The 23,422-nt window shown below is 47.1% G+C and overlaps 1 protein-coding gene across 2 annotated transcripts in view; it reads left to right on the forward strand.

The window, feature by feature from the left end:
• CFDP1 (craniofacial development protein 1) overlaps positions 1 to 23,422 on the forward strand; it is a 128,698-nt gene that overhangs the window by 90,592 nt on the left and 14,684 nt on the right. The window contains exon 6 of one of the 2 annotated variants that reach the window (XM_021093775.2): positions 16,289 to 16,447. The exons of the other annotated variant lie outside the window; for it this stretch is intronic. Within the exon in view, the coding sequence (XP_020949434.1) occupies positions 16,289 to 16,447 (159 nt within the window). The remainder of the gene's footprint in view (positions 1 to 16,288; positions 16,448 to 23,422) is intronic. 2 annotated transcript variants of the gene reach the window in all.

Consider the following 23,422-nt stretch of genomic DNA (forward strand, 5'->3'; position numbering starts at 1 on the left):
ATGGAGAGGGAGAGGGGAGCCTGCTGGGGAGACAGAAGTGACTGAGCCAGAGGCCTGTCATTGTTCTCCCCTACTGTTCTGCTCTCAGTGCATGAGTCCTAACCTGAGTGTCAGGAGGGCTAACATGGGATAGGGGACACTGCATTTGGCCACCATTGCAAGGAGGCAAGTTGCGGTACTGCTCCTTTGATTTTTACTTCTAAGCTGGTGGCCATCAAGGAGTTCCTGTCGTGGTTCAGCAGAAACAAATCCAACTAGTATCCGTTAGGATGCGGGTTCGATCCCTGGCCTTGCTCAGTGGGTTAAGAAGGATCTGGCATTGCCTTGAGCTGTGGTGTAGGTCGCAGACACAGCTCCAACTTGACCCCTAGCCTGGAAACCTCCATATGCCGCAGGTGCAGCCCTAAAAAAAAAGTTATTAACCCAGATTGGTTATCAGGTCAAAGTCATACAGGTGTGGAGTGGGAAAAGTCAAAATTGACCGAGCAATCTCCTGACCCATTCCTCAGTCCTGCTTTCCAGAGGTAACCGCTTTAAACTGTTTTTTTTTTTTTTTTTTTCTTTTTAGGGCTGTACTTGTGTCATATGGAGGTTCCAGGCTAGGGGTCAAATTGGAGCTACAGCTGCTGGCCTACACCATGGCCACAGCAATGCCAGATCCAAGCCTCATCTGAGACCTACGCCACAGCTCATGGCAACCCCGGATCCTTAACCCACTGAGCAAGGCCAGGGATCGAACCTGTGACCTCATGGTTCCTAGTCGGATTCGTTTCTGCTGCACCATGACAGGAACTCCTGCTTTAAACTCTTTTAGCTAATTCTTCTGGTGTTATTTTGTCTTTATTTTATTTTTTTATTTTTTGACTGTGCCTGCGACATACAGAAGTTCCTAGGCCAGGGATCAGACCTGTACCACAGCAGTGGATTTTGTTCAAATTTTAAACTACTGTGTTTAGTATACTCCTATTTTGGTTTATCACTTTTAGACATTATTTATTAATTTCCTGTTAATTGTAGTCTTTAAGAAGCTCTAGGGAGTTCCCATTGTGGCTCAGCAGGTTACGAACCTGATGAGTATCCATGAGGGTGCAGGTTTGATCCCTGGCCTCACCCAGTGGGTTAAGGATCCAGCTTTGCGGTGAGCTGTGGTGTAGGTGCCAGACACGGCTCAGATCCTGACGTCCTGTGGCTGTGGCGCAGGCTAGCAGCGCAGTTCCAGTTTGACCCCTAGAGCCTGGGAATTTCCATGTGTCGTAGGTGCAGCCCTGAAAAGAAGAAAAAAAAGAGAGAGAGAGAAGCGGCTCTGGCTTCCGTTTTAGAAGTGGAGGGATGAACACGCTTGTGCAGCTTCTCCCCGTCAGCACCCCACTTCTCCACTCGCCCAGTTTAACAGCATTGTTACCGCCGTTAGTGTTGCTCACGGCTGAGCCAGGGTGTAGACTAGCCTTATATCCCCTTTCCTGTGTGTGTGTGTTCTTTGTTAGTTGGCTTGGTTTTCTGTGTCCCTATCACATATTTTTTCCAAACTCTTCAACTGGGATGTAAAATCCCTCTCAGTTCTTTTCTTTGCTGTGTCGAATCTGTCATTTCCATCTTTCTCCCACCCCCAGTCCCTTCTGGAGCCTTCCATCCTCCTCCTCAGGTTTGGGCTCTTTGTTCTCTAGGCGTTCTGTGCAGCTGTTGTTCTGGGCCTGCCCTTTATCGCTTTGTGTGTAGTGCCCGTGTTTCTTGGGTCCCTTGTGTTACCCTTTCTAGGTGTATCCCCTGTTGAGCTAGAGCTCATCCTCCAGGAACACCCTAAGGAAATGGGATAGGAGATAAATTTTTGAAATTTGGCATATCTGAAAGTGACTTCGGTCTGCATGCACAGTCTGTCAGTAGTTTTTCTGGGTATAACATACTCAGTGGAAAATAAGTTTTCTTTGGAGTTGTTGGGACATTGCTCCAGCGTCTGACTTTTAGAAGTTTGAATCCACTTGGAAGTCTTAAATCTTTGTAGATAACCTCATTGCCCCTTCCCCACTCTCTCTTTGGAAGGTTTTAGTTTCTTGTACTCTTGCCAGGCACCCAGACCCTCAGTGGTAAGAATCACCCACTCCTTTTTGCGTCTTTTTCTAGCTGTTCTTCCCCCATCTTATCCCTTCCACTGTGTATACCACCTCCAATTCCCACCGAACAAGAGAGAAAGTTCCTGTCTGCGAAATTCTCTTACCTTCCCAGAATTGCTTGTGACAGGTGAAGGGAGTGGTCATCTTTGCTGCGGCTCAGCCTGCTGCCTGTAGCACATCTGTACACTCGAATAGTTCCTTCCGGCAGATTCTGACAAAAGCGTCTTCAGTTGTCTGAGTATTGCGTTAGCTAATTGCTCCAATTATAGCCATCCAGTGTTGGTTTTAGCTTCAGGGCTAGACTCAGGCATTTCTTCTGGCTCATAACATAGTAGTGTATATGATTTTAAAGCTAGGCCCCCAAGACCAAACAAAAGCAGCCTGGCTTTCAGGTAGCCAGTGGCATGGGGTAAAGACTCATTTGCCACACTCCGCTAGGTCTTTCATTAGGTCTCCTAACCAAATTCCTGGTTGGTGCAGAACTTCACTGTCGCGTAAAGTGAATGCAGACACTGGATGCTGGGCAGAGGCCACCACATTCTGTTGTCATAGACCAAAAAAGGCAAAGATTCATCCAGCATCCTCCTTAATTCTCTTCCTTATTTGTGTTTCAATTAAGATGTCTTAGCCCATGTACCCCAGATTACAGTTTGTGACAAGATTGTTGATTTTTTGGCAGGCTTTCATCAGTGGTGCCAAGGCCAGCTTAGGACAGATTCCAGGCTACAGACAGCCATTCAAGGAGGGGTCTGCCATCTGTTGCAATGAACAAATGCTTTTCCTATGCCTGCTCTGAAGATTTAGTTCTCCTGTAGGAAACCTAGCTAAGGATGGGCAGCAGCTACAAGATGAGCCAACAGCAAGCATTGTTACTTCAGTAGGTTTTTTTTGTTGTTGTTTTTTGTGGTTTTTTTTTTGTCTTTTTGCCATTTCTTGGGCCGCTGCTGCGGCATGTGGAGGTTCCCGGGCTAGGGGTCGAATCGGAGCTGTGGCTGCCAGCCTACACCAGAGCCACAGCAACGCAGGATCCAAGCCGTGTCTGCGACCTACACCACAGCTCACGGCAACGCTGGAACCTTGACCCACTGAGCAAGGGCAGGGATCGAACCCGCAACCTCATGGTTCCTAGTCGGATTTGTTTCCTCTGCGCCGCGATGGGAACTCCAACAGCTAAGTGAGTTTTGAGGGTTTTGTCTTATGCGTTTTTCCGTGAGTGCCCTTTTAGTTTTCGTTCTGCCATGCAGAGGAGACCCATCAGTATCACCATCATAGCTCCAAGCCACCTTCTTTCATCTGGGCAGCGAGAGTGCTGAACACATTCGTGCAGTCTTTGTTGAATTCCCGGTGGGCCTCACAGTGACAGGAAGGGCGTCCTGAAGCCACTCCCCCCGCCTCCCCCACCAGGAAAGGGTCACAGACTCTCCCAGGCTGCTGCTGGTTTCGGGCAAGGAGCCGTAGGTCAGAGGTCTTGCTCTCACAGGAAGAGAGTGATGCGTGTCTCCTCGGGCAGACTCAGTATACGAGGATGAACTGGAGACCTAAGTGACCTGCCCTTCGGATCTTCCGTTGACGGCCAACGTCCGGCCACGGCAAGGTTGGCCAGCTTTGTCTCAGCGCAGCTTCATCTCCCAGCCAGCCATCGCTCAGGCTCCTTTTTCAGACCTACTGGCCGTGATCCATAGTCATCCATTTCGCATCATGACCGGTGGTGGATCGTGGTCAGAGAGGCTCTGCGGGGATCCTGGTGCGCACAGAAACGGGATCTGTTCACCATTCATCCACCCCGCAGCAGGAGGACTGGATGACAGGAGCAGCGTAGAGCAGTCCGCATTTCTGAGTGAAAAAGCTCCCTTAGCAACCCCTGGCTGGCGGATTAAGGAAAGAGGCTCTCCTTACCCTTATCATTTTCTCTTGCCTTAGAGGTGGAGGTTGGGAATTCCTTTTGGTGGTCAGTGATGCAATGGGTAAAAATCTTCCATTTATGAAAGAGAAACTATGTTGTGGTTATACAGATTGCCCAGCTGTGGTTAACATCTATGGAAACCATTTCCTGAGTGCAGTAAAAAGAAAATTTTTTGTTTTCTCTACCAGACTACGTGGGAACTGATATTTCTCTTTGTTGAAATACCATTGCATCGCTTTAGCAAAGGGACACCTAGGGCTCAGGCTTGAAACAGTCCCCTTCTTTTGATCACCCTTGTGCAGATAATTGCTTCCCAAGGACTGTTTAAATCCTGGATTTTGAGCAGACTTGTGACAAGGGGACAACTGTGGATGATGGTTTGTTCTGGCTTTTTGAGGACAGGGAGGGGCTGCCCTGGGAGGGGAGCAGGTCGGAGTCTGAGCCTCGTTGAATTGCCCACTGAGTTAGCAGGGCCGTGGCTCCCGGGAGACCTGAGACGATGCCCTGGCACGTGAGCAAGCGACCCACAGGACAGATGCCGCCCTGAGAGGGCCTTTGGAGTCAGGGCCCCAGCAGGAGCTCCAGGTGCTAGAAAATGATCTTTCTTACCACTTTGGCCTCATCTAATCAAGGGCCATAAAGTACACCCCCTCAGGCAGAGCTGTGAGGTGTCCAGAATCACGGCTCTGTCTAACAACCAGACCCTTCTCATTTGGAATTTGGCATGCTTATTTAGTAGTGGTGAGAAGTTCTGGGGACACAGGGAATAATTTTGCAGAATGTATGCTAGCCAGTTCATTTGCGTTTCATTTAAAGCCATGTAGTTAGTGCCTACCCATTTCGAGAAAGAAACGCATACGTGACTCAGTGAGGTCTCTCTAGTCTGACGGAGGACACCCCCCACATCATGAAACTTCGTCCTAATGTCAACCTGGGAGGTGGCCAAGAATTTAAAATCTATTTTCTGTGGACGTCCTTAGACATTTTTGTGAGGAGATAGAGAGCTGCCTGAGAAAAAACAAGCTGGAAGTCGAAGAAGCAGCAGAATGCTGAGGTTTGAGAAAGCATGCCAACTCCTGAATCAGCAGCTAAGACAAACAAGCCAGTCGAGGCACACTTGTCTTCTGTCCCCTGTGCTTTGCTTCTCACGTTGGATGGTTTCTCTGGGAGAGGTGGGTGCTCTTTTCCTGATGGGAGTGATCAGGGTGAGTGCGGTGGTTGCTGCTCTCAGACCAGGCGGGTCGTCCCCAGGGCCGCCCTGCCTGGTGCAGTCGTGGAAGGAAGCCAGCAGGGCTCTCCTTCCAAGGGGCCAGTGATGTGTGAGCCGCCAGATCCTGATTTTTGTCCCTTCTCGCCTTTGCTTCTGTGGTTGTGATTGATTGGAGCCCAGATGGAACCAGTATCTGGAAAACAAGCCTGCCTTCCTTAGTTGAGCTCCCAGGGTTCTCTATAAAGAAAACGTCATTATGGGCTTTATTAGAAGCTGTACTTAATAATTCCTTAAAATTCTGTCTCAGAAATGTAAATGATCTGTTTGTCTTGGTCAGTCTATTATTCTCCCCAGCTGTGTCTGGTCGCGCAAATTAAAGCAACAGCAGTTTGCACCTCGGGGCGAAAGCATCCCTTCCCTCTGCAAGCATGATCCTCCTTCCCATTAAATAAAACATTTCCTCTGTTGAGAGCCCTCAGGCTTTCTTCCCTCCCCAACTGCTATAAAATGCTGGAGGTTCTTCCCCGCTTTGCCCTGAGCCCCCGCCATGGGAGTGTGTAAGGAAGGAAATTGCTGGAGCAGAGGCAGGAAGGGATGTGGCATCATCTCTTTCCCAGGGAGTGAGATGAAACCACATGGGAGTGGGACAAAGGAGAAGGGAAATTCAGAAGTATCATTTTCTCGAGGTCTGGTGGGCTGGCTGCGGGGTTTTTCTTTGCCACTGACTTTGTGTCACTTAACCCTACATACACCGGGTCCCCTGGCCTTAGAGATGACTATCCAGGAATCTAGCCGAATACTTCTGTGTTGCGCAGAGACCTCTGTACTCACCATTAGCAGCAGGTCTGGTCTAGGACTCTGCTAAAGATCTCATAACCCTTGGCCTTTCTCTAGTTACTGCTCTTTCACTTTTTTAGAGACTTTCTTACAGCTGGAGCTTTAAGATCCCTTCGAGATTCTCTGAATATTTGTCCTTCAAATAGGATCCTTTACATTGATTCACCCCAGTATGTCCTTAGACATGGTCAAAGCATTGTAGGTGAGACACCAGAAATAAGGAATCAGATCTTCCTGAATTTCCTAAGGGTATTATCCTACATATTACACATTAATTGCAAATTAATCACAGAGAGGAGACTGTACCTTTCCTAATGAGAGCTGTGGCAGTCACTCCTTTACCCAAGGTGCCACACTTGGCATCCTGAGTCCTGGCCTGACCTGACAGTGTGCATCCATCACTATGTGATGGTGCAGGAAGAAGTACCCCACCTCATCCACATGGCACACCTGCCATGGGAAACAGACAAATCCTCAGCGAGCAACATTCTATAAAACAACCAGCTTAGACTCAAAACTCTTATCGAAGACCAAAAATCAGACAAACAAAACAAAAGGCAGGAGACTGTGCTCGATTAAAGGAAACTAAGGAAATCCCAGAGTATGAAGTATGAATATGGACTTTCAGTTAGATTACGCCTTGACATCAGTATTGAATTTCTTGGGTGTAGTGAAAGGTGTGGTGTTTAGTAGAGACTGTCCTTTAAGACATGCACACAAAGTATTTAGAGGTGAAGGGGCATGGTGTCACCACCCCCCAAAAAATGTATATTTATATATAGAAAGAGAGAACAAGTTAAAATGTTTATAATTGATAAGGGAGTTCCCGTCGTGGCACAGTGGAAACTAAGTCAGCTAGGAACCGTGAGGTTGCCGGTTTGATCCTTGGCCTCACTCAGCAGGTTAAAGATCCAAGTTGCCATGAGCTGTCGTGTAGGTCGCAGACGCAGCTCAGATCTGGTGTTGCTGTGGCTGTGGTGTGGGCTGGCAGCTACAGCTCCCATTATACCTCTAGCCTTGGGAACTTCCATATGCCATGGGTACAGCCCTAAAAAGACAAAAAACAAAACAAAACAAAAATGTTAATAACTGATGAATCTAAGTGAAGAGTATTTAGGTAATAGTTGTTCTCTGCTTTCCACTTTTCTATCATTTTAACATTTTTCAAACTAGAAAATTGAGGAAAAATTCTCACCAGACCACGCTGGCGTTCCTGTGCCGTAACAGTTCGTCCCTCAGAAGCAGGAGTGAACTGGATGCTCATAGACTATAAAGCGCACACACCCACCTGGCAACACGAGGCCTTCTGCATTTTCATGCAGCATCTCTGTCTGTGTTATATGTGTGACACATGCCTTGCCGAGGCCTCACGTGCCCCAAGGAAGCGTGTGGAAAAGGACTCATTCTTTCCTAACACTTGTCTAACTTTGACCCTCTCTGAAAGGTCTAAACTAGACTGATGAATGAAAGCGAACAACAATAAAAACAAAACAATTGCCTTCTGTGGCAAGGGACCCAAGCCCACAGCAGAACAATTGACCAGCAGAGGACTATTCTTCACAAAGAGAGAGGTTGACTTTCTCTTGGCAGCATATGATGCTAACTAACTACTGCCCAGCGGATCAGTTCACTTGTCCCAGAGAAAAAGGCCATTATAGTGTCACTTGAGAGTCCCTAACCCATTTCTTGTCTCAAAAATGAATGTCTTTGGAGATCCTTTTGTGGCGCAGTGGAAACAATCCAACTAATATCAGTGAGAATGAGGGTTCGATCCCTGGCCTCACCCAGTGGGTCGGGGATCTGGCATTGCTGTGAGCTGTGATGTAGGTCACAGATGCAGCTCAGATCTGGTGTTGGTGTGGCTGTGGTGTAGGCCGGCAGCTGTAGCTCCAATTCGATCTCTGGCCTGGAAACTTCCATATATCACAGGCATGGCCCTAAAAAAAAGGCAAAAAAAAAAAAAAAAAAAAAAAAAAAAAAGAATGCCCTTGATCACAACAGAGACTAGGAGACCGTGCAGTTAGAGGACCCCTGCTGCTTTGGGGAGGATGGTTCATGTCTTACTGTGAGTGGATGATGTGTCTTCTATAGGAAGAGCTGTCCATTTAAATAGCGCCAAGTCAGGTAGAATAGTCCTCCTAGCAGCAGCTCTGAGGCCAGAGCATGCAAAGCAGACCTCTGTGTTTAGCAGGGAGAGAAGGAAAAGTTGGAAAGGGCTTTCTGTAATATGGTGGGGGTTGGGGGAGTTTGTTTGTTTTTTGTGTTGTGTGTTTATTTTTTGTGTGTTTTTGTTTTTTGAGTGTGACCACAGCCACAGCATGCACAAGTTCCCAGGCCAGGGATCAAGCCAAAGGCACAGCAGTACCCGGGCCACCACAATCACAACACCAGATCCTTTCATTGCTAGGCCACCAGGGAGCTCCCTGTAATACACTGTTTTAGAAGAGCTTAACTTAGCATTCAGGGGTTTCGCTACCAGAATCCTCATCTATATCTCATAGACATGTTACAAAGATGTAGAGCAGCTGAAATCAGATCAAACTTAAGTTCCTTTCCTTCTTAGATTGGCATAAGAGCAATGAAATTGAGTAACAGATCATTTTCTATTCGTATAAAAACTGTGAAACTGCTATGATTTGCCAGCTTTTGTTTCACCTTTTGCTGACAGAGGGGTTTTTTTGTTTTTTGTTTTTTGGCTGACACTGTATCAACGTCAGTATTTTTAGTTTTCCACTTTCCTGAGCCCAGTGTCCCCTAGAATACTGTCAGGATAATGTTGGGAAGTGAATGGGATTTAAACTCTCTTCCTAATGTGTCACTGGCTGCCAGTCCATTTCCTTGAGTTGTCTGGTCTTGGGCTCTGGGCAGATTACTTAGAGACTTGCACAGTTGGGAAGTGAAATTGGCCCAGGGACTGGGGCTTTGCTTGTCATTCTTAGGGATTTCAGCTAAATCCAGAGAAGATCTGAAAGTGAGCACTGGTTTCAAGCAGATAGCTCTCACTGAAGATTTTTTTTTTCTTTTTTTTTTAGGGCCGCACCTGCGGCACATGGAGGTTCTCAGGCTAGGGGTCTAATCAGAGCTACAGCTGCCAGCCTACACCACAGCCACAGCCACACCAGATCCAAGCCGAGTCGGCAATCTACACCACAGCTCATGGCAACACCGGATCCTTAACCCACTGAGTGAGGCCAGGGATCAAACCCGCAACCTCATGGTTCCTAGTCGGATTCGTTTCCGCTGCACCACGATGGGAACTCCTCACTGAGGAATTTTCATCATAAACTTTCTTCTCATTTCTCAAGAAGCACCGTGCCAGTTCCAGACCTTCGTATGGCTCTGGAAAATAGTTCATGGATGAGCTACAAAAAAGTCCGCTCTTGCCTTGTAAACAGATGACAAGTACTAAAGAAACTGTGTATCTCTGCCAAAGAATTTTTGTTCCAAATAATTTGCATTTTAGTGATTATGCACGTTAAGAGACGGAAGACATAGACTTGAGCTGGGCTCTCAGTGAAGGTCAGCAGGGTTTCCGTGCATGTGCTGACCCTATCCTGGCTGGTCCAGTTTTGGAGCTTTCTTTTCTGTCAATTCATACGTAGCGTTAAATCCTTTTGGTATAAGAGAAAGTTCATTTGACTAAGTCCATTGTCAAATCATATTAAACATGTTTGGGATGGGTTTTTTGAGGGGGTTGCTTTTTAGGGCCGCACCTGTGGCATATGGAGGTTCCCAGGCTAGGGGTAAAATCAGAGCTGTGGCCGCTGACCTGCAGCCGCAGCCACAACAACATCAGATCCAAGCCGTGTCTGCAACCTACACCACAGCTCATGGCAACACCGGATCCTTAATCCACTGAGCGAGGCCAGGGATTGAACCCGAAACCTCATGGTTCCTAGTCGAATTTGTTTCTGCTTCACCACGACAGGAACTCCTAAACATGTATTTTTTAGGGGAAAAAAAAGTGTTCTCTGGCGGCTCAGTGGGTTAAGGATCCAGCTTTGTTGCTGCTGTGGCACAGATTTGATCCCTGGCCTGGGAACTTCAGCATGCCACAGGTATGGCCAAAAAAGAAGGAAAAAAAGAGAAGCAGAGTAAGTTTTAGCACATTGTCACTGTAAACTTTGAATTCAGAGAAGAAAAAGACAATAGTCATTTTGCCATTTTTGTCCCTTTTATTTTTCCAAGATTCTCCCCCTGCCCCCTTAGGGCTGCAGGTGCAGCATATGGAAGTTCCAGGCTAGGGACCAAATCAGAGCTATAGCTGCTGGCCACAGCCACAGCAACACCAGATCCAAGCCGTGTCTGACCTGAACCATAGCTCACGGCAACGCCGGATCCTTAACCCACTGAGCGAGGCCAGAGATCAAACCCACATCCTCATGGATACTAGTCAAGTTCGTTTCTGCTGAGCCACAGCGGGAACTCCTTTTCTAAGATGCCGAATCTTCTTTGTGTGAGGTCTTCGTTGGTGTCTGATATTTGGATAAGTCCTCAGGCGCCGTACCATGGGAAGGGAATTGAAATAATTGCTGATGGAGAACTGGACATAAAGCACAAGATACAAAGCTTAGTAAGAGTCTCTTTCACCTGTGCGCCTATGCACACAGCCACACTTGGGGCATTGGAGCCAGCTGGTTACAGTGAAAGCCATGCTCCTGGGACAGAAGTGGTCTATATTGAACTTAAGTTGAGTGCAATGGCAGAAGGTGGTTGAAATGTCATTGTTCTATTGAAAACATCTGTAACAATATTCTGGATACTTCTAAATGTAACATTCTGGATGCATTCTGAGGGAACAAGTCAGTGGTTCATTCCTGTGAACTTTGACCTCTAGCAGGTGGGTAAGGGTTCTCCTGACTGTGGTCTCCATGACACAGCTCATCCCACTTTACAACTAAGACCAGGAGTTCCCATTGTGGCGCAGTGGTTAACAAATCCAACTAGGAACCATGAGGTTGCGGGTTCAACCCCTGGCCTCGCTCAGTGGGTTAAGGATCCGGCATTGCCGTGAGCTGTGGTGTAGGTTGCAGACGCGGCTCGGATCCTGCATTGCTGTGGCTCTGGCATAGGCTGGTGGTTACAGCTCCAATTCGACCCCTAGCCTGGAAACCTCCATGTGCCGCGGGAGCGGCCCAAGAAATGGCAAAAAGACAAAAAAAAAAAAAAAAAAAAAAAAAACTAAGACCAGAAAATCCATAACTGTTTGGCAGAGTTGCAGGGGGTGCATATCAAAGCCAACTTTCTGGTAGTCCCTTGCCCTCATAGCTTAGGATACAGAACAAAGAGAAGTCAGTGTTTCTGGTGCCTAAAACTTCATTGGTTTTGCTGACAGCAGTGTGGTCTCCAAGAGAATTCGGACTTTGCCCTTCCCCAGGTTTTCCACTGTATGCACCTGCTAAATGCCTGTGGGGCACCAGTGCTGATGTAGTCCTGCCCCGCCCAGGCGCAGTTCTGGCAGAGGGAGCAGTCTTCTTTCACAGCAGAGAGCAAGCAGCTGCTGCCCAGAAGCTAACTCTTCCTGCCTGCCTCAGCTTTCCTGAAAGCCTGATTGATGAACCTTAACAGCAGAGATGGGGCCAAGGTCAGGGTAAATCAGCCTTCCTGAAAGCTGCGATGGAATGATGCCAGGATTATGCCACTAAAGCCCCATTTCAAGGTGGAAAGTGAATGTGAGACCTTATGTGGCAGGTTCCAGGAAGAACGTATCCGTCTCTCAGTGGTGATGCGTGTTTTGGCTGCTACTTTAAAGGTGTCATTCACTTTGATTTAGCCGAAAATAAAAGGTGGGTAATTTTGTTTTCATGACCATCACATTAGGAAATCACCGACTGTGTTAATGATCCACTGCAGGCAGACCTAGAAGCTTTCCCCTAAAGCATAGTAGCACGGGTGACTTTTTGCTGCTCTTTAATGATGAGCAAGACAAAGGACTTTCCTTTTCTAGAACCTTCCTCACTGCCATGCAGCAAAAATCATTTTCCCATAGACTTCTCAAGGTGATTTGCTGAGAAGACGATATAATATTGTACCATCAGAACTGTAGGCTGAGGAGGAGAGATGGTATATATACAAAGCCTGATGCTGAGCAGATAAGATGGGGAGCCCTGGGTTGCTGAGAGCTGATTGGCAAGTGTAAGTGGAAATGCCCCCTCTTTGAATGCCCCAATTTTATTTATTTATTTATTTATTTATTTATCTATTTATCTATTTATTTATTTGTCTTTTTGCCATTTCTTGGGCCGCTCCCGCAGCACATGGAGATTCCCAGGCCAGGGGTCGAATTGGAGCTGTAGCTGCCCGCCTACGCCAGAGTCACAGCAACGCTGGGTCCAAGCTGCGTCTGCACCCTACACCACAGCTCACGGCAGTGCTGGATCCTTAACCCACTGAACAAGGTCAGGGATCGAACCCGCAACCTCATGGTTCCTAGTCGGATTCATTAACCACTGCGCCGCAACGGGAACTCCTGAATGCCCCAATTTAGAAGTGTCCTGAGCACCTTTTATTCTGCAGAGATCTGATTTCCTCCCTAATTGGTTCTGTGACCCAGGTGACTTTGTTGACTTTATCGAGCATCCACTGTTCACAGAACTACATCCATGTGCTACAGAGAGACTTGGAGCCCCAGAGCTGCAGTGTGCACAGAGGGATAGAGCATGCGCATGGAAAATCCTCTTGTTCCTAAACATCTAAGTCAGAGTCCCCTCAAAGCAGAACCTTAAGCAGAAGTTAAGGAAGTGGGAAAAGTGAGGTAGGAAAGGAGGAAAAGGCAATACAAGCATGCATTTCCAAGGCCATGAGGGCTCGAAGACACCAGAACTTCTAAGAAGCCTCAAGAGTGCCTCCAAGAACTTTTTTTTTCCTGACTGTGTCATGCAGCCACTTGATGTGGGATCTCAGTTCCCAGACCAGGGATTGAACTTGGGCCACAGCCGTGAGCGCTCCAAGCCCTAACCACTAGACCACCAGGGAACTCCTAGAGTGCCTCCCTCCCAGAATCGCTGACAGGAATTTGGGCCATTTAGCCATCAGCTTCTGTCCCCTGTGACAGTGACCGCAATGGCATGAGCTCTGCCACAGTGCTTATGACGTGTAGATCCTGCAGCCAGAAATGGAAAGTCTCCAGGTGTGTGTTTTGGTGGGATGTTGTCAACAAGGTTTCTGGGCTTTCTCAGAAGCAACCAGTGCAATGACAGCTGAAAGTAGAGTCCTCCAGCGTCTGTTACGGACAGGCTCAGGGCTCTAATAGGAAAAGACCTGGGGTTGCAGGAGAAACTCCAGCAGAAGGCGTCTAACCCAGAGACTGGGGGGAGAGGCTTGGGAAAGCCTCCTGCAGGAAGTGGTTTCTAGGCTGAGACAAGACCAGGTGAATGGGAGGGAGGCAGGGAGAGGTGAATGCAAGGTCGAGACTGGCTGGCTGGAGCACAGGTTACAAGGGGAGATGTGGCGAGAGAAGGTCGAAAAGAACTTTGCGGGTGAAGGGATTTAGACTTTATCGTAAGAGCAGTAAGGGCTCGGGAGACATTGAAGCAGAAAGACATGATAAGCTTCGTATTTTAGAAAATTCACGCTGAGGAGAATATGTGGAATAGATGCCGGGGTGGAGCAGGTGAGTGAAGGGGGAACAAGAGAGAAGTCAGGGAGATCACTGAAGAGGCTGCCAAATTATGCAGGTAAGAGAATGTAAAAATGAGAGCAGGACAGTGGCAGTGAGGCACATGAGAGGTGAAGGTATTTGAGCCCTATCAAGACTCTCTACAGCCCCACTCATGCTCTCCTCCTGGTAAGATGTAGTGTTTGTGTGTTGATGGAGAGATCATTGTAGGGACTGAGTTATCTGGAAAAGAATGCTTAAAAGATATGAATTGAAAGCTCATAAAGAGTAGTTTGGAAAATTCTTAAGCAAACTGGGAATAAAATAGCTGTTATAAGATCGCTCAAGTAAATTCTCACTTGAGAGCTAAGACAGCACAGCACAGCACAGCACACTGGGAGTCAGAAGGGCCTTGCCTTGTTCTGGATCTGCAAGTTTCTATTGGTTTGACCTTTGTTGTATCATTTAACCTCTCTGCACTTTGTTTATTTGTCCCGCTCAAAATGAGCACAATGATGCCTGCCCAGGCTCTTCTGAGTTGAGCTTCAGCTAACAGCGTGCAGGGAGGGATGACCACAGCGGGGAAGCTGGCATCCTCTTGACCACCGTGAACAGAATGGGAGTGTGCAGGGTGCTGTTCAGGCCCGAGAGGCTCATGTCTGGTGTGGACACTGGCCTATTGGCTCCCTCCAGGACAGGCAGTAAGCCCTCCTTCTCCGGCTCTCTGCTGCTCCGGAGGTGGGATTTCAGGTGCTTGGTGAGATCAAGATCTTCCTGAAGCTTCCTCCTCTACCTTTGAGACTCAGTGATCCTCTTTCACAGGTGCAGTGAGAATAAGATGAGAAAATGGCTGTGAAAGCACTTGTAGAATGAGCCTGCTAGGCAAGCGAGGGGTGTCATTGTCACTGTTATCAGTAGGCCTTGTGATGTTAGCTCATAGAGTTTTAAAATGTTTTGGAGTTCCCTGATGGCTCCGTGGGTTAAGGACCCAGTGTCGACACTGCCATGGCATGTGTTTGATCCCTTATTCAGAACTTCCACATGCTGTGGGAGATGGCCCCACAGACCAAAAAAAAAAAAAAAGAGAGAGAGTTTTAAAATCTTTTAGCTTTCCTGCATATCCCAGTAAAGCAGAAAATTTAAAGACTTAAATTTCTTGTATGCTGGCGTATAACTCGTTTTACTTTCTAAGGAAACCAAAAGCCGTGTTCCTTCTGTAGTTCCTTCCCCTAATACTGCCTTCTTACTAGCTACATTCTGTTTTTCTTATTTTATCTCATGCATTTAATGTTGACTGGAAACATTTGATCTGCCAAGACTTGAACTTGGACATATGGGGTTTCTCCCACCATCCACAACAGCACCACCACCAAGTAGAAGGCAAGCTGCACATTCCCTGCTTTCAGATGAGGAATGTTCTCCACCTCCTGGGAAAAACCAGGGCCCTGACTCACTGGACTTGAAAGGAAACTGATCTTAGAGTCCTTTTAAGATGTTATGACCTGGTTCTCTTTCTCTTAAAAGAATTCCTTGGGGCTTTAGTGCCCAGATGATGACAGTGATCCAGGATGAGTAACATTTACTGTACCTTTGCTCTGTGCCAGGTGCTGATTTAAACACTTTACATAGAAGCCACACTGCAGCCCCATGAATAAGTATTCACCTTGTTGATTAGCAAACCGAGGCCAACACAGTTAAATAACTTGGCCTAAAGTCGCACAGTTAGAGCTGAAATATGAACCAGGCATGAGATTCCAAAACCATGTCCCACATTATGCTGTGCTTCTCCCTCTTGCAAGCAGAGACTTGTCTGTCATACAGAGCAGGCAGAGGTCTTTAGGATTTCCTGTCCCCAGGTCCTTAGAGCAGTCAGAGGTGTTAAGGAGAAAAAGCATGATAGAGGAGTTCCTGTCGTGGCACAGTGGTTAATGAATCCGACTAGGAACCGTGAGGTAGCGGGTTCGATTCCCGGCCTTGCTCAGTGGGTTAAGGATCCAGCATTGCTGTGAGCTGTGGTGTAGTTTGCAGACGTGGCTTGGATCCCGTGTTGCTGTGGCTCTGGCGTAGGCCGGTGGCTGTAGCTCCGATTGGACCCCTAGCCTGGGAACCTCCATATGCCAAGGTTGTGGCCCTAGAAAAGGCAAAAAGATTTAAAAAAAAGAAAAGCACAATAGAATTCTGGTCTACTTGCAGTTCCCATCATGGCACAGCGGAAGTGACTCTGACTAGGAACCATGAGGTTGTGGGTTTGATCCCTGGCCTCGCTCAGTGGGTTAAAGATCTGGTGACACATGAGCTGTGGCGTAGGTCGCAGACTTGGCTCAGCTCCTGCATTGCAGTGTCTGTGGTGTAGACCATCAGCTACAGCTCTGATTCACCCCCTAGCCTGGGAACCTCCATATGCCATGGGTGCGGCCCTAAAAAGCAAAAAGAAAGAAAGGGGGAAAAAAAAGGAATTCTGGTGTACTTAACCATATTCTCCACACCAGACAGGAAGTACCCTGGATGCAAACACGGCTCCCATTAAGATAAACAGCTTGAATCTAGGGCGCCCTGTGTCAATCAGAAAAAAGTGGCAATCAAGAGGCTGTAATTTTTACATGCTACATGTTTCATGTTTTTTCTCTCCCCAGGTTAAAAAGATCAGGTGGCATGAGCAGCCTTTTGGGGAAAATTGGAGCCAAGAAGCAGAAGATGAGCACCTTGGAGAAGTCCAAGCTGGACTGGGAGAGCTTCAAGGAGGAAGAGGGCATTGGTGAAGAACTAGCCATCCACAATCGAGGGAAGGAGGGGTAAGAAGTAGTGCATTCTATTCCGCTGAAAATCCTAAAGTGTCTGGAATAGTTCATTGTGTACAGGCCACCTAATTTAAGCAGACAGGAGCTTTTCACAGTGAAACAAAAAATAGGAGTTCTTTGGTTTGTCAGTGAAGCTTAGGTCTAAGGTGGACAGGTCCTGCAGGTAAGGAGAACATTGGAGTGACGGGAAGGGGATGGGAGGGCATGTGAGCAGCACTTCTCTGGGGGACAGTCACGTCTGCCACGCTGAATTTGCTGAATTACAGCTCCTGTGAACTCTGAGTCACCTAGTTTGTTCACATGGTCAGATCTGGCTCACGATATCAGCTTTGGCCTCATTTGAATTATTTGGAATTCTGAGAAGCTAGACTAACCCAGTACTTCAAAAGCAGAGCCAACAGAGTGTGTCAATGTTGTCACATTATTGTGGGATTTTTTTTTTTTTTTGTCCGTGTCCTTATGGCCCAGGGCGGGGCTTCGCCCTTGGCTTCAACCTGTATGACACACAAGACCTCATAAGGCATCCAGGCCATCACGTGCACCCTCGTCCTCTTCACTTTGACTAGAAAGAGGATGTCTGTGAACTGTGTCCAGAAGTACCGAGAAAGAAACGGTAGTCAGTGAGTACTTACGAACCTCAGAAGGAGCCAAGAACAAATTTACTGCAGAAGAGGGTCCATGGCTCAAGGTCCACAGTCCCTGTCCCTAACCGCGAAAAGTGCACACAGCCCCTCAGACAGCCCTGGCGCTCCCCGCGCCTACCCCTCTCCGGCAGGGGTTCCCTCCGCACTCTGTGTGCATCTCTGAGGCTTAGCTCCTTTGCCAGTAAAACTAGAATAATGATACCACTTCTGGGTGGTTGCGAGGTGCTCATGAGAGAAAATATGTGGTAATATGTATCACACATATACTTACATAGCACAGGCAGACCGCACAGATCCTGCAGGTCCAGTTCCAGACCGTTGCAATGAAGCGAATATCACAGTGGAGCAAGGCATGCGACTTTTTTCCCAGTGCATTTAAAAGTTATGTTTACCCTATACTATAATCTAATAAGTGTGCAGTAGCATTATGTCTATTATCAATGTACATAACTCAATTAAAAATTACTGTGTTGGAAGTTCCCTCTGTGGCACAGCAGAAACAAACCGACTAGTATCCATGAAGACTCTGATTCGATCCTTGGCCTCACTCAGTGCGTTGCCTCGAGCTGTGGTGTAGGTCACAGACGCAGCTCAGATCCTCCGTTGCTGTGGCTGTCTAGGCAGGCAGCTGTGGATCCATTTTGACCCCTAGCTTGAGAACTTCTATATGCCAAGGGTGCGGCGCTAAAATGCAAAAAAAAAAAAAAAGAAAGAAAAATTAATTAAATAAAAAAATACTAACCATCATCTAACAACACCAGAAGTTGGCACTGTCCTTCAATTTGTAAACAAAAAAATCAGTGTCTGCAAAGTGCAATAAAGCGAAGCACAATAAAACAAGGCCTGCCTGTCTACATAAAGCCCTCTGCAGAGTGCCTGTCACTGTCACTTGGAGGTGTGTATTAAGTGGTAGTTATTCAGGTTACTTATAAGCTAAATTATAATAAAGACAGATGAAGGATTTGTTTTGGAGGTCATTTTTCTAAGTTAGGCTTCCAGAGTATTTGAATGAACCCCCAGAAGCTGATCAATATGTGGCGGGAAAAAATGTTAATGATTTTATGAGCTTAATTTAACTACCAGACTTCTAAATCAGTCGCGCAGCCGCGGTTTGCCACAGGACAGAGGCAGACGCGCCAAAGCTGTGTGGGGAAGGCCCTCGAGAGCCCGGGCAGGAGTCACGGTTACACAGAGAAGACCTCTGACACTTGCCCTGATCCTCCCCACGCTGACTCAGTTCTAGTAACTCACCCCCGTCTCTTGTACGTGTTTGCCTGGTGATCTAAATGAAACTACAGAGGAACTGCCAGTGTGTGAGACCCTTGATTGCTTCTCTGAGGACTGATTATATGGTTAGACCATGTCATTCTTTTTTTTTTTTTTTTTTTTTTTGGCAGCCCCTGTGGCAGGTGGAAGTTCCTGGGCCAGGGATTGAACTGGGACCAGAGTAGTGACCCAAGCCACTACAGTGAAAATGCCAGATCCTTAACCCACTGTGCCACAAGATAACTTTTTTTTTTTCTTACAAACCTTGGGAACTGCGTGACTGAGTTTTCTTTCTTTTTTTTTTTTTTTTTTTTTTTTTTGTCTTTTGTTGTTGTTGTTATTGTTGTTGTTGTTGCTATTTCTTGGGCCACTCCCACGGCATATGGAGGTTCCCAGGCTAGGGGTTGAATCAGAGCTGTAGCCACCGGCCTACGCCAGAGCCACAGCAACACGGGATCCGAGCCGCGTCTGCAACCTACACCACAGCTTACGGCAACGCCAGATCGTTAACCCACTGAGCAAGGGCAGGGACCGAACCCGCAACCTCATGGTTCCTAGTCGGATTCGTTAACCACTGCGCCACAACGGGAACTCCCCATGTCACTCTTTTAACAGAGGTCTTGTAAAAGCAAGGAGTGGGTGCTGTTGAAGATAAGGGAGGTAATAAAATACAGGCTGAAGGAGAAAACAAGATTAAAAAGGACATCTGCCCAGTGAGGACTTCTCAGGCAATGGAAGAAAATCATAGGACTTTGTTAGAAAATAACTGATAGCATGCGACTTCTATGCTCTCTGCTTTGCCCTCCGTCTCTGAGCCTTTCCCCCGGCCAGATGATTCCGGGGATCTGCGTCTTTCCGTACAGATCTGATGACTTCCGTGTTCTGTCTTGAGCTCTTCTCACCTGTCTTCTCCATTGCCCTCCCCGACACATCCACTCCCTCGCCTTGCCTGGCTCCTGCCAGCAGAGGAAAGGGCCCAGCCGCTAGTCCAGGGAGCTGTTCTTCTGGTTCTTACTTTAGCTAAGCATGAGCATCTTCTGGGGGATTTTCCAAGGCCACCCCTGTGTGCTGCTCCGTCAGGTGTCGGATAACTGTGTGGTGTGTGTGCGTGCGCGGTGGAGTACATCTCAGCCCTGAAAAGGGGTGGCGCTTTACGACATCATGGAAGGACTTGTATTATGCTTAGTGCAGTAAGTTAGAGAGAGAGAGGTGTTGTATGATGTCGCTTATAAGTGGAATCTAAAAAATAAAACAGGAGTTCCCATCGTGGCGCAGTGGAATCCGACTAGGAACCATGAGGTTGCGGGTGCGGTCCCTGCCCTTGCTCAGTGGGTTAACGATCCAGCATTGCCGTGAGCTGTGGTGTAGGTTGCAGACGCGGCTCGGATCCAGCGTTGCTGTGGCTCTGGTGTAGGCCGGTGGCTACAGCTCCGAGTCAACCCCTAGCCTAGGAACCTCCATATGCCACAGCAGCGGCCCAAGAAATAGCAAAAAGACAAAATTAAAAAATAATAAAATAAATAAATAAATAATAAAACAAATGTGAATAAAACAAAAAAGAAAGACAGATATAGAGGACAAACTAGTGGTTACCGGTCAGGAGAGAGAGGGGGTAGGGGCAAAATAGGGATAAGGAATTAGAGGCACAAACTACTACTTCAGCACAGGGAATAGAGCCAATATTTTATAATAACTATAGGAGTTCCCACCGTGGCTCAGAAGTAACAAATACAACTAGTATCCATGAGGATGCAGATTTGATCCCTGGCCTCACTCAGTGGGTTAGGTATCCAGTGTTGCCATGAGCTGTGGTGTAGATCACAGACAGGGCTCATATCTGGTGTTGCTGTGGCTGTGGTATAGGCCGACAGCTACAGCTCCAATTTGACCGCTAGCCTGGGAAGTCCATATGCCATGGGTGCAGCCCTAAAAAGACAAAAGAAAATTAAAATTTTAAAAATAGGAGTTCCCGTCGTGGCGCAGTGGTTAACGAATCCGACTAGGAACCATGAGGTTGTGGGTTCGGTCCCTGCCCTTGCTCAGTGGGTTAACGATCCGGCGTTGCCGTGAGCTGTGGTGTAGGTTGCAGACGCGGCTCAGATCCCGCGTTGCTGTGGCTCTGGCGTAGGCCAGTGGCTACAGCTCCGATTCAACCCCTAGCCTGGGAACCTCCATATGCCGCGGGAGCGGCCCAAGAAATAGCAACAACAACAACAAAAGACAACAAAAAGACAAAAAAAAAAAAAATTTTAAAAATATAATGTATATAATAACTATAAATGGGAGTTCCCGTCGTGGCTCGGGTTGACGAATCCAACTAGGAACCGTGAGGTTTTGGGTTTGATCCCTGGCCTTGCTCAGTGGGTTAGGGATCTGGCATTGCCGTGAGCTGTGGTGTAGGTCACAGACATGGCTCAGATCCCACGTTGCTGCGGCTGTGGTGTAGGCCGGTGGCTGCAGCTCTGGTTCCACACCTAGCCTGGGAACCTCCATATGCCATGGGAGCAGCCCAAAAAACGGCAAAAAAAAAAAACTACAAATGGAGTCAACATCTAAAAATTGTGAATCACTTTATTTTACACCTGAAACATATAATATTTTGTATAATATTGTACATCAACTGTATCTCAGTTTTTTTAAAAGGAATTCCCTAGTGGCCTTGCAGGTTAAGGATCCAGTGTTGGCATGTGTTTGATCCCCGGCCTGGGAACTTTGACCTGCCATAGGTGTGGCAAAAAAAAAAAAAAAAAAAAATCATTCCTCAGGTGCTTATTTTGCACAGCCAATGTTGAGAATCACTAGACCTCAGCATCAAAATTCTAGAAAGGGGTGTTCCCGTTGTGGCGCAGGGGAAATGAATCCGACTAGGAGTCATGAGGTTGCAGGTTCAATCCCTGGCCTTGCTCAGTGGGTTAAGGATCTGGTATTGCCACAAGCTGCGGTATATAGCTCACAGATGTGGCTTTGATCCGGTATTGCTGTAGCTGTGGTGTAGGCTGGCAGCTGCAGCTCCGATTCCACCCCCAGCTCTGGGAACTTCCATATGCCACAGGTGTGACCTTAAAAAGAAAAAAGAAAAAAAATATTCTAGAAAGGGAATTCCTGCTGTGGCGCAACGGGATCAACAGTGTCTCTTCAGTGGCAAGGATGTGAGTTCAATCCTCAGCCCTGTCGAGTGGGTTAAGGATCAGGCATTGCTGCAGCTTTGACATAGGTCGCAACTCTACTCAAATTCTAACCCTGACCCCCAGAACAAAATATGCCACAGGGCAGCCAAAAAAGAAAAAAATTCTAGAAAGCCAAGCTTCTGGGTGAGCCATTCCAGCACATTCGTAACTAGATAGCTGACTTTAAAAACAGGGGCTTTGGAGAAGGGCTAGAAGATTTCTATGTAGAATTATGCCAAGTGCCACAGTGTCAAAGGGCAGAAAGCACAGGCCAGACCCATAAGCTCTGTTTGGTCAGGCTCCCAAATTATTTTACACAAATGCCAACCAGAGCAGAGGCCACCTGTTTATAATGGGAGTGTATAACATATAGAGGGAATAATGGAGAATCCCAAGAAGTGTTACCCTGGAACAAACGTGATCTCTGCCAAAACTAAGAAGGAGGAAAGGTCATTTGTGATATCATCTCGGAAAAAGCTACCCAGGAATACCTAGGAGTAATGGTTGGCCTCTGCCATATTTATGTGACAGTGTGACTTTTTTATAGGTACCATATTTAAGTTGTTCTCATATACAAGAATCTGTATCATTAGTGCTGATAGAAATATTCCTGTAGGAGTTCCCTGGTGGCTCAGCAGGTTAAGGATCTAGCCCTTAGCACTGTCACTTCTGTGGTGCAAGTTCGATTACTGGCCTGTAAACTTCCACATGCCACAGGTACAACCAAAAATATGTATACATTCCTGATCAAAATGAGATTGAGGTTAAAAGATTATGTCATGCTTTTTGTCTTTTGATAGCAATCCCATTTCAGTAAGTATTATCTCAATGTTACCCCTTGTAAAGCTTTGATAGAATTTGAAGCTACATTGGTCAATACTGGATTATTGTCCAATTTTTTTTTTTTCTTTTTTGGCCACTCTGCAACATATGCAGTTCCCAGGCCATTATCCTGAGCTAACCTGAGCTTATCAGATCCAAGCTGCAGTTGTGACCTACACAGTAGCTGTGGCAACACAGATCCTTTAACCCACTGTCCCAGGCTGGGGATCAAACCTGTATCCTAGTGCTGCAGAGATGCCACCAATCTTGTACCATAGCAGGAACTCCAGCTGTCCAATTTTTAAAAAGCAGTTTTGCTGTCTGAAATAGTCACATGAAGAAGCAAAGCACTGGAGTTCCCATTGTGGTTATGGCTCAGCAGGTTAAGGACCCAACATTGTGACAATGAAAGTTCAATCCCTGGTCTCGCTCAGTGGGTTAAGGATCTGGTGTTGCTGTGGCTATTTCATAGGCCACCGTTGCAGCTCTGATTCACCCCCTGGCCCAGGAGCTTTCATATGCCACTAGTGTGGAGGTAAACAGAAAAAAAATTAAATTAAATTAAATTAAATTAAAAAGTAGCAAAGCACCTCGAGAAACACCAGGCATAGGATCAGATCTGCAAAGAATTTATACACTGGGAATATCAGATACAGGTTTTGGGGATTTTGGGGGGTGGCTTTGGCCATGCCTACGGCATGTGGAAGTACCCAGGCCAGGGACTGAACACATGCCACAGAAGTGACATGAGCCACCGCAGTGACTATGCCGATTCTTACCTTACATCGCAAGGGAATTCCTCAGATACAGGTTTTAATACAATACAAGTATATATTTAAAGAAGCAAACACACTTGAAAGTATCTGCAAGAAGAAACTACAGGAGATCCCTTTATGGCGCAGTGGTTAACGAATCCGACTAGGAACCATAAGGTTGCAGGTTTGATCCCTGGCCTCACTCAGTGGGTTAAGGAGCTGGTGTTGCCGTGAGCTGTGGTGTAGGTCACAGACGCAGCTCGGATCTGGTGTTGCTGTGGCTCTGGTGTAGGCCGGCGGCTGTAGCTCCAATTA

Source organism: Sus scrofa, chromosome 6 (genome assembly GCF_054392235.1).
Source record: "Sus scrofa isolate SSC_HxYL_T2T_F1_AM1 chromosome 6, Sscrofa_HxYL_maternal_Yorkshire_Landrace_v2.0, whole genome shotgun sequence".
NCBI lineage: Eukaryota > Metazoa > Chordata > Mammalia > Artiodactyla > Suidae > Sus > Sus scrofa.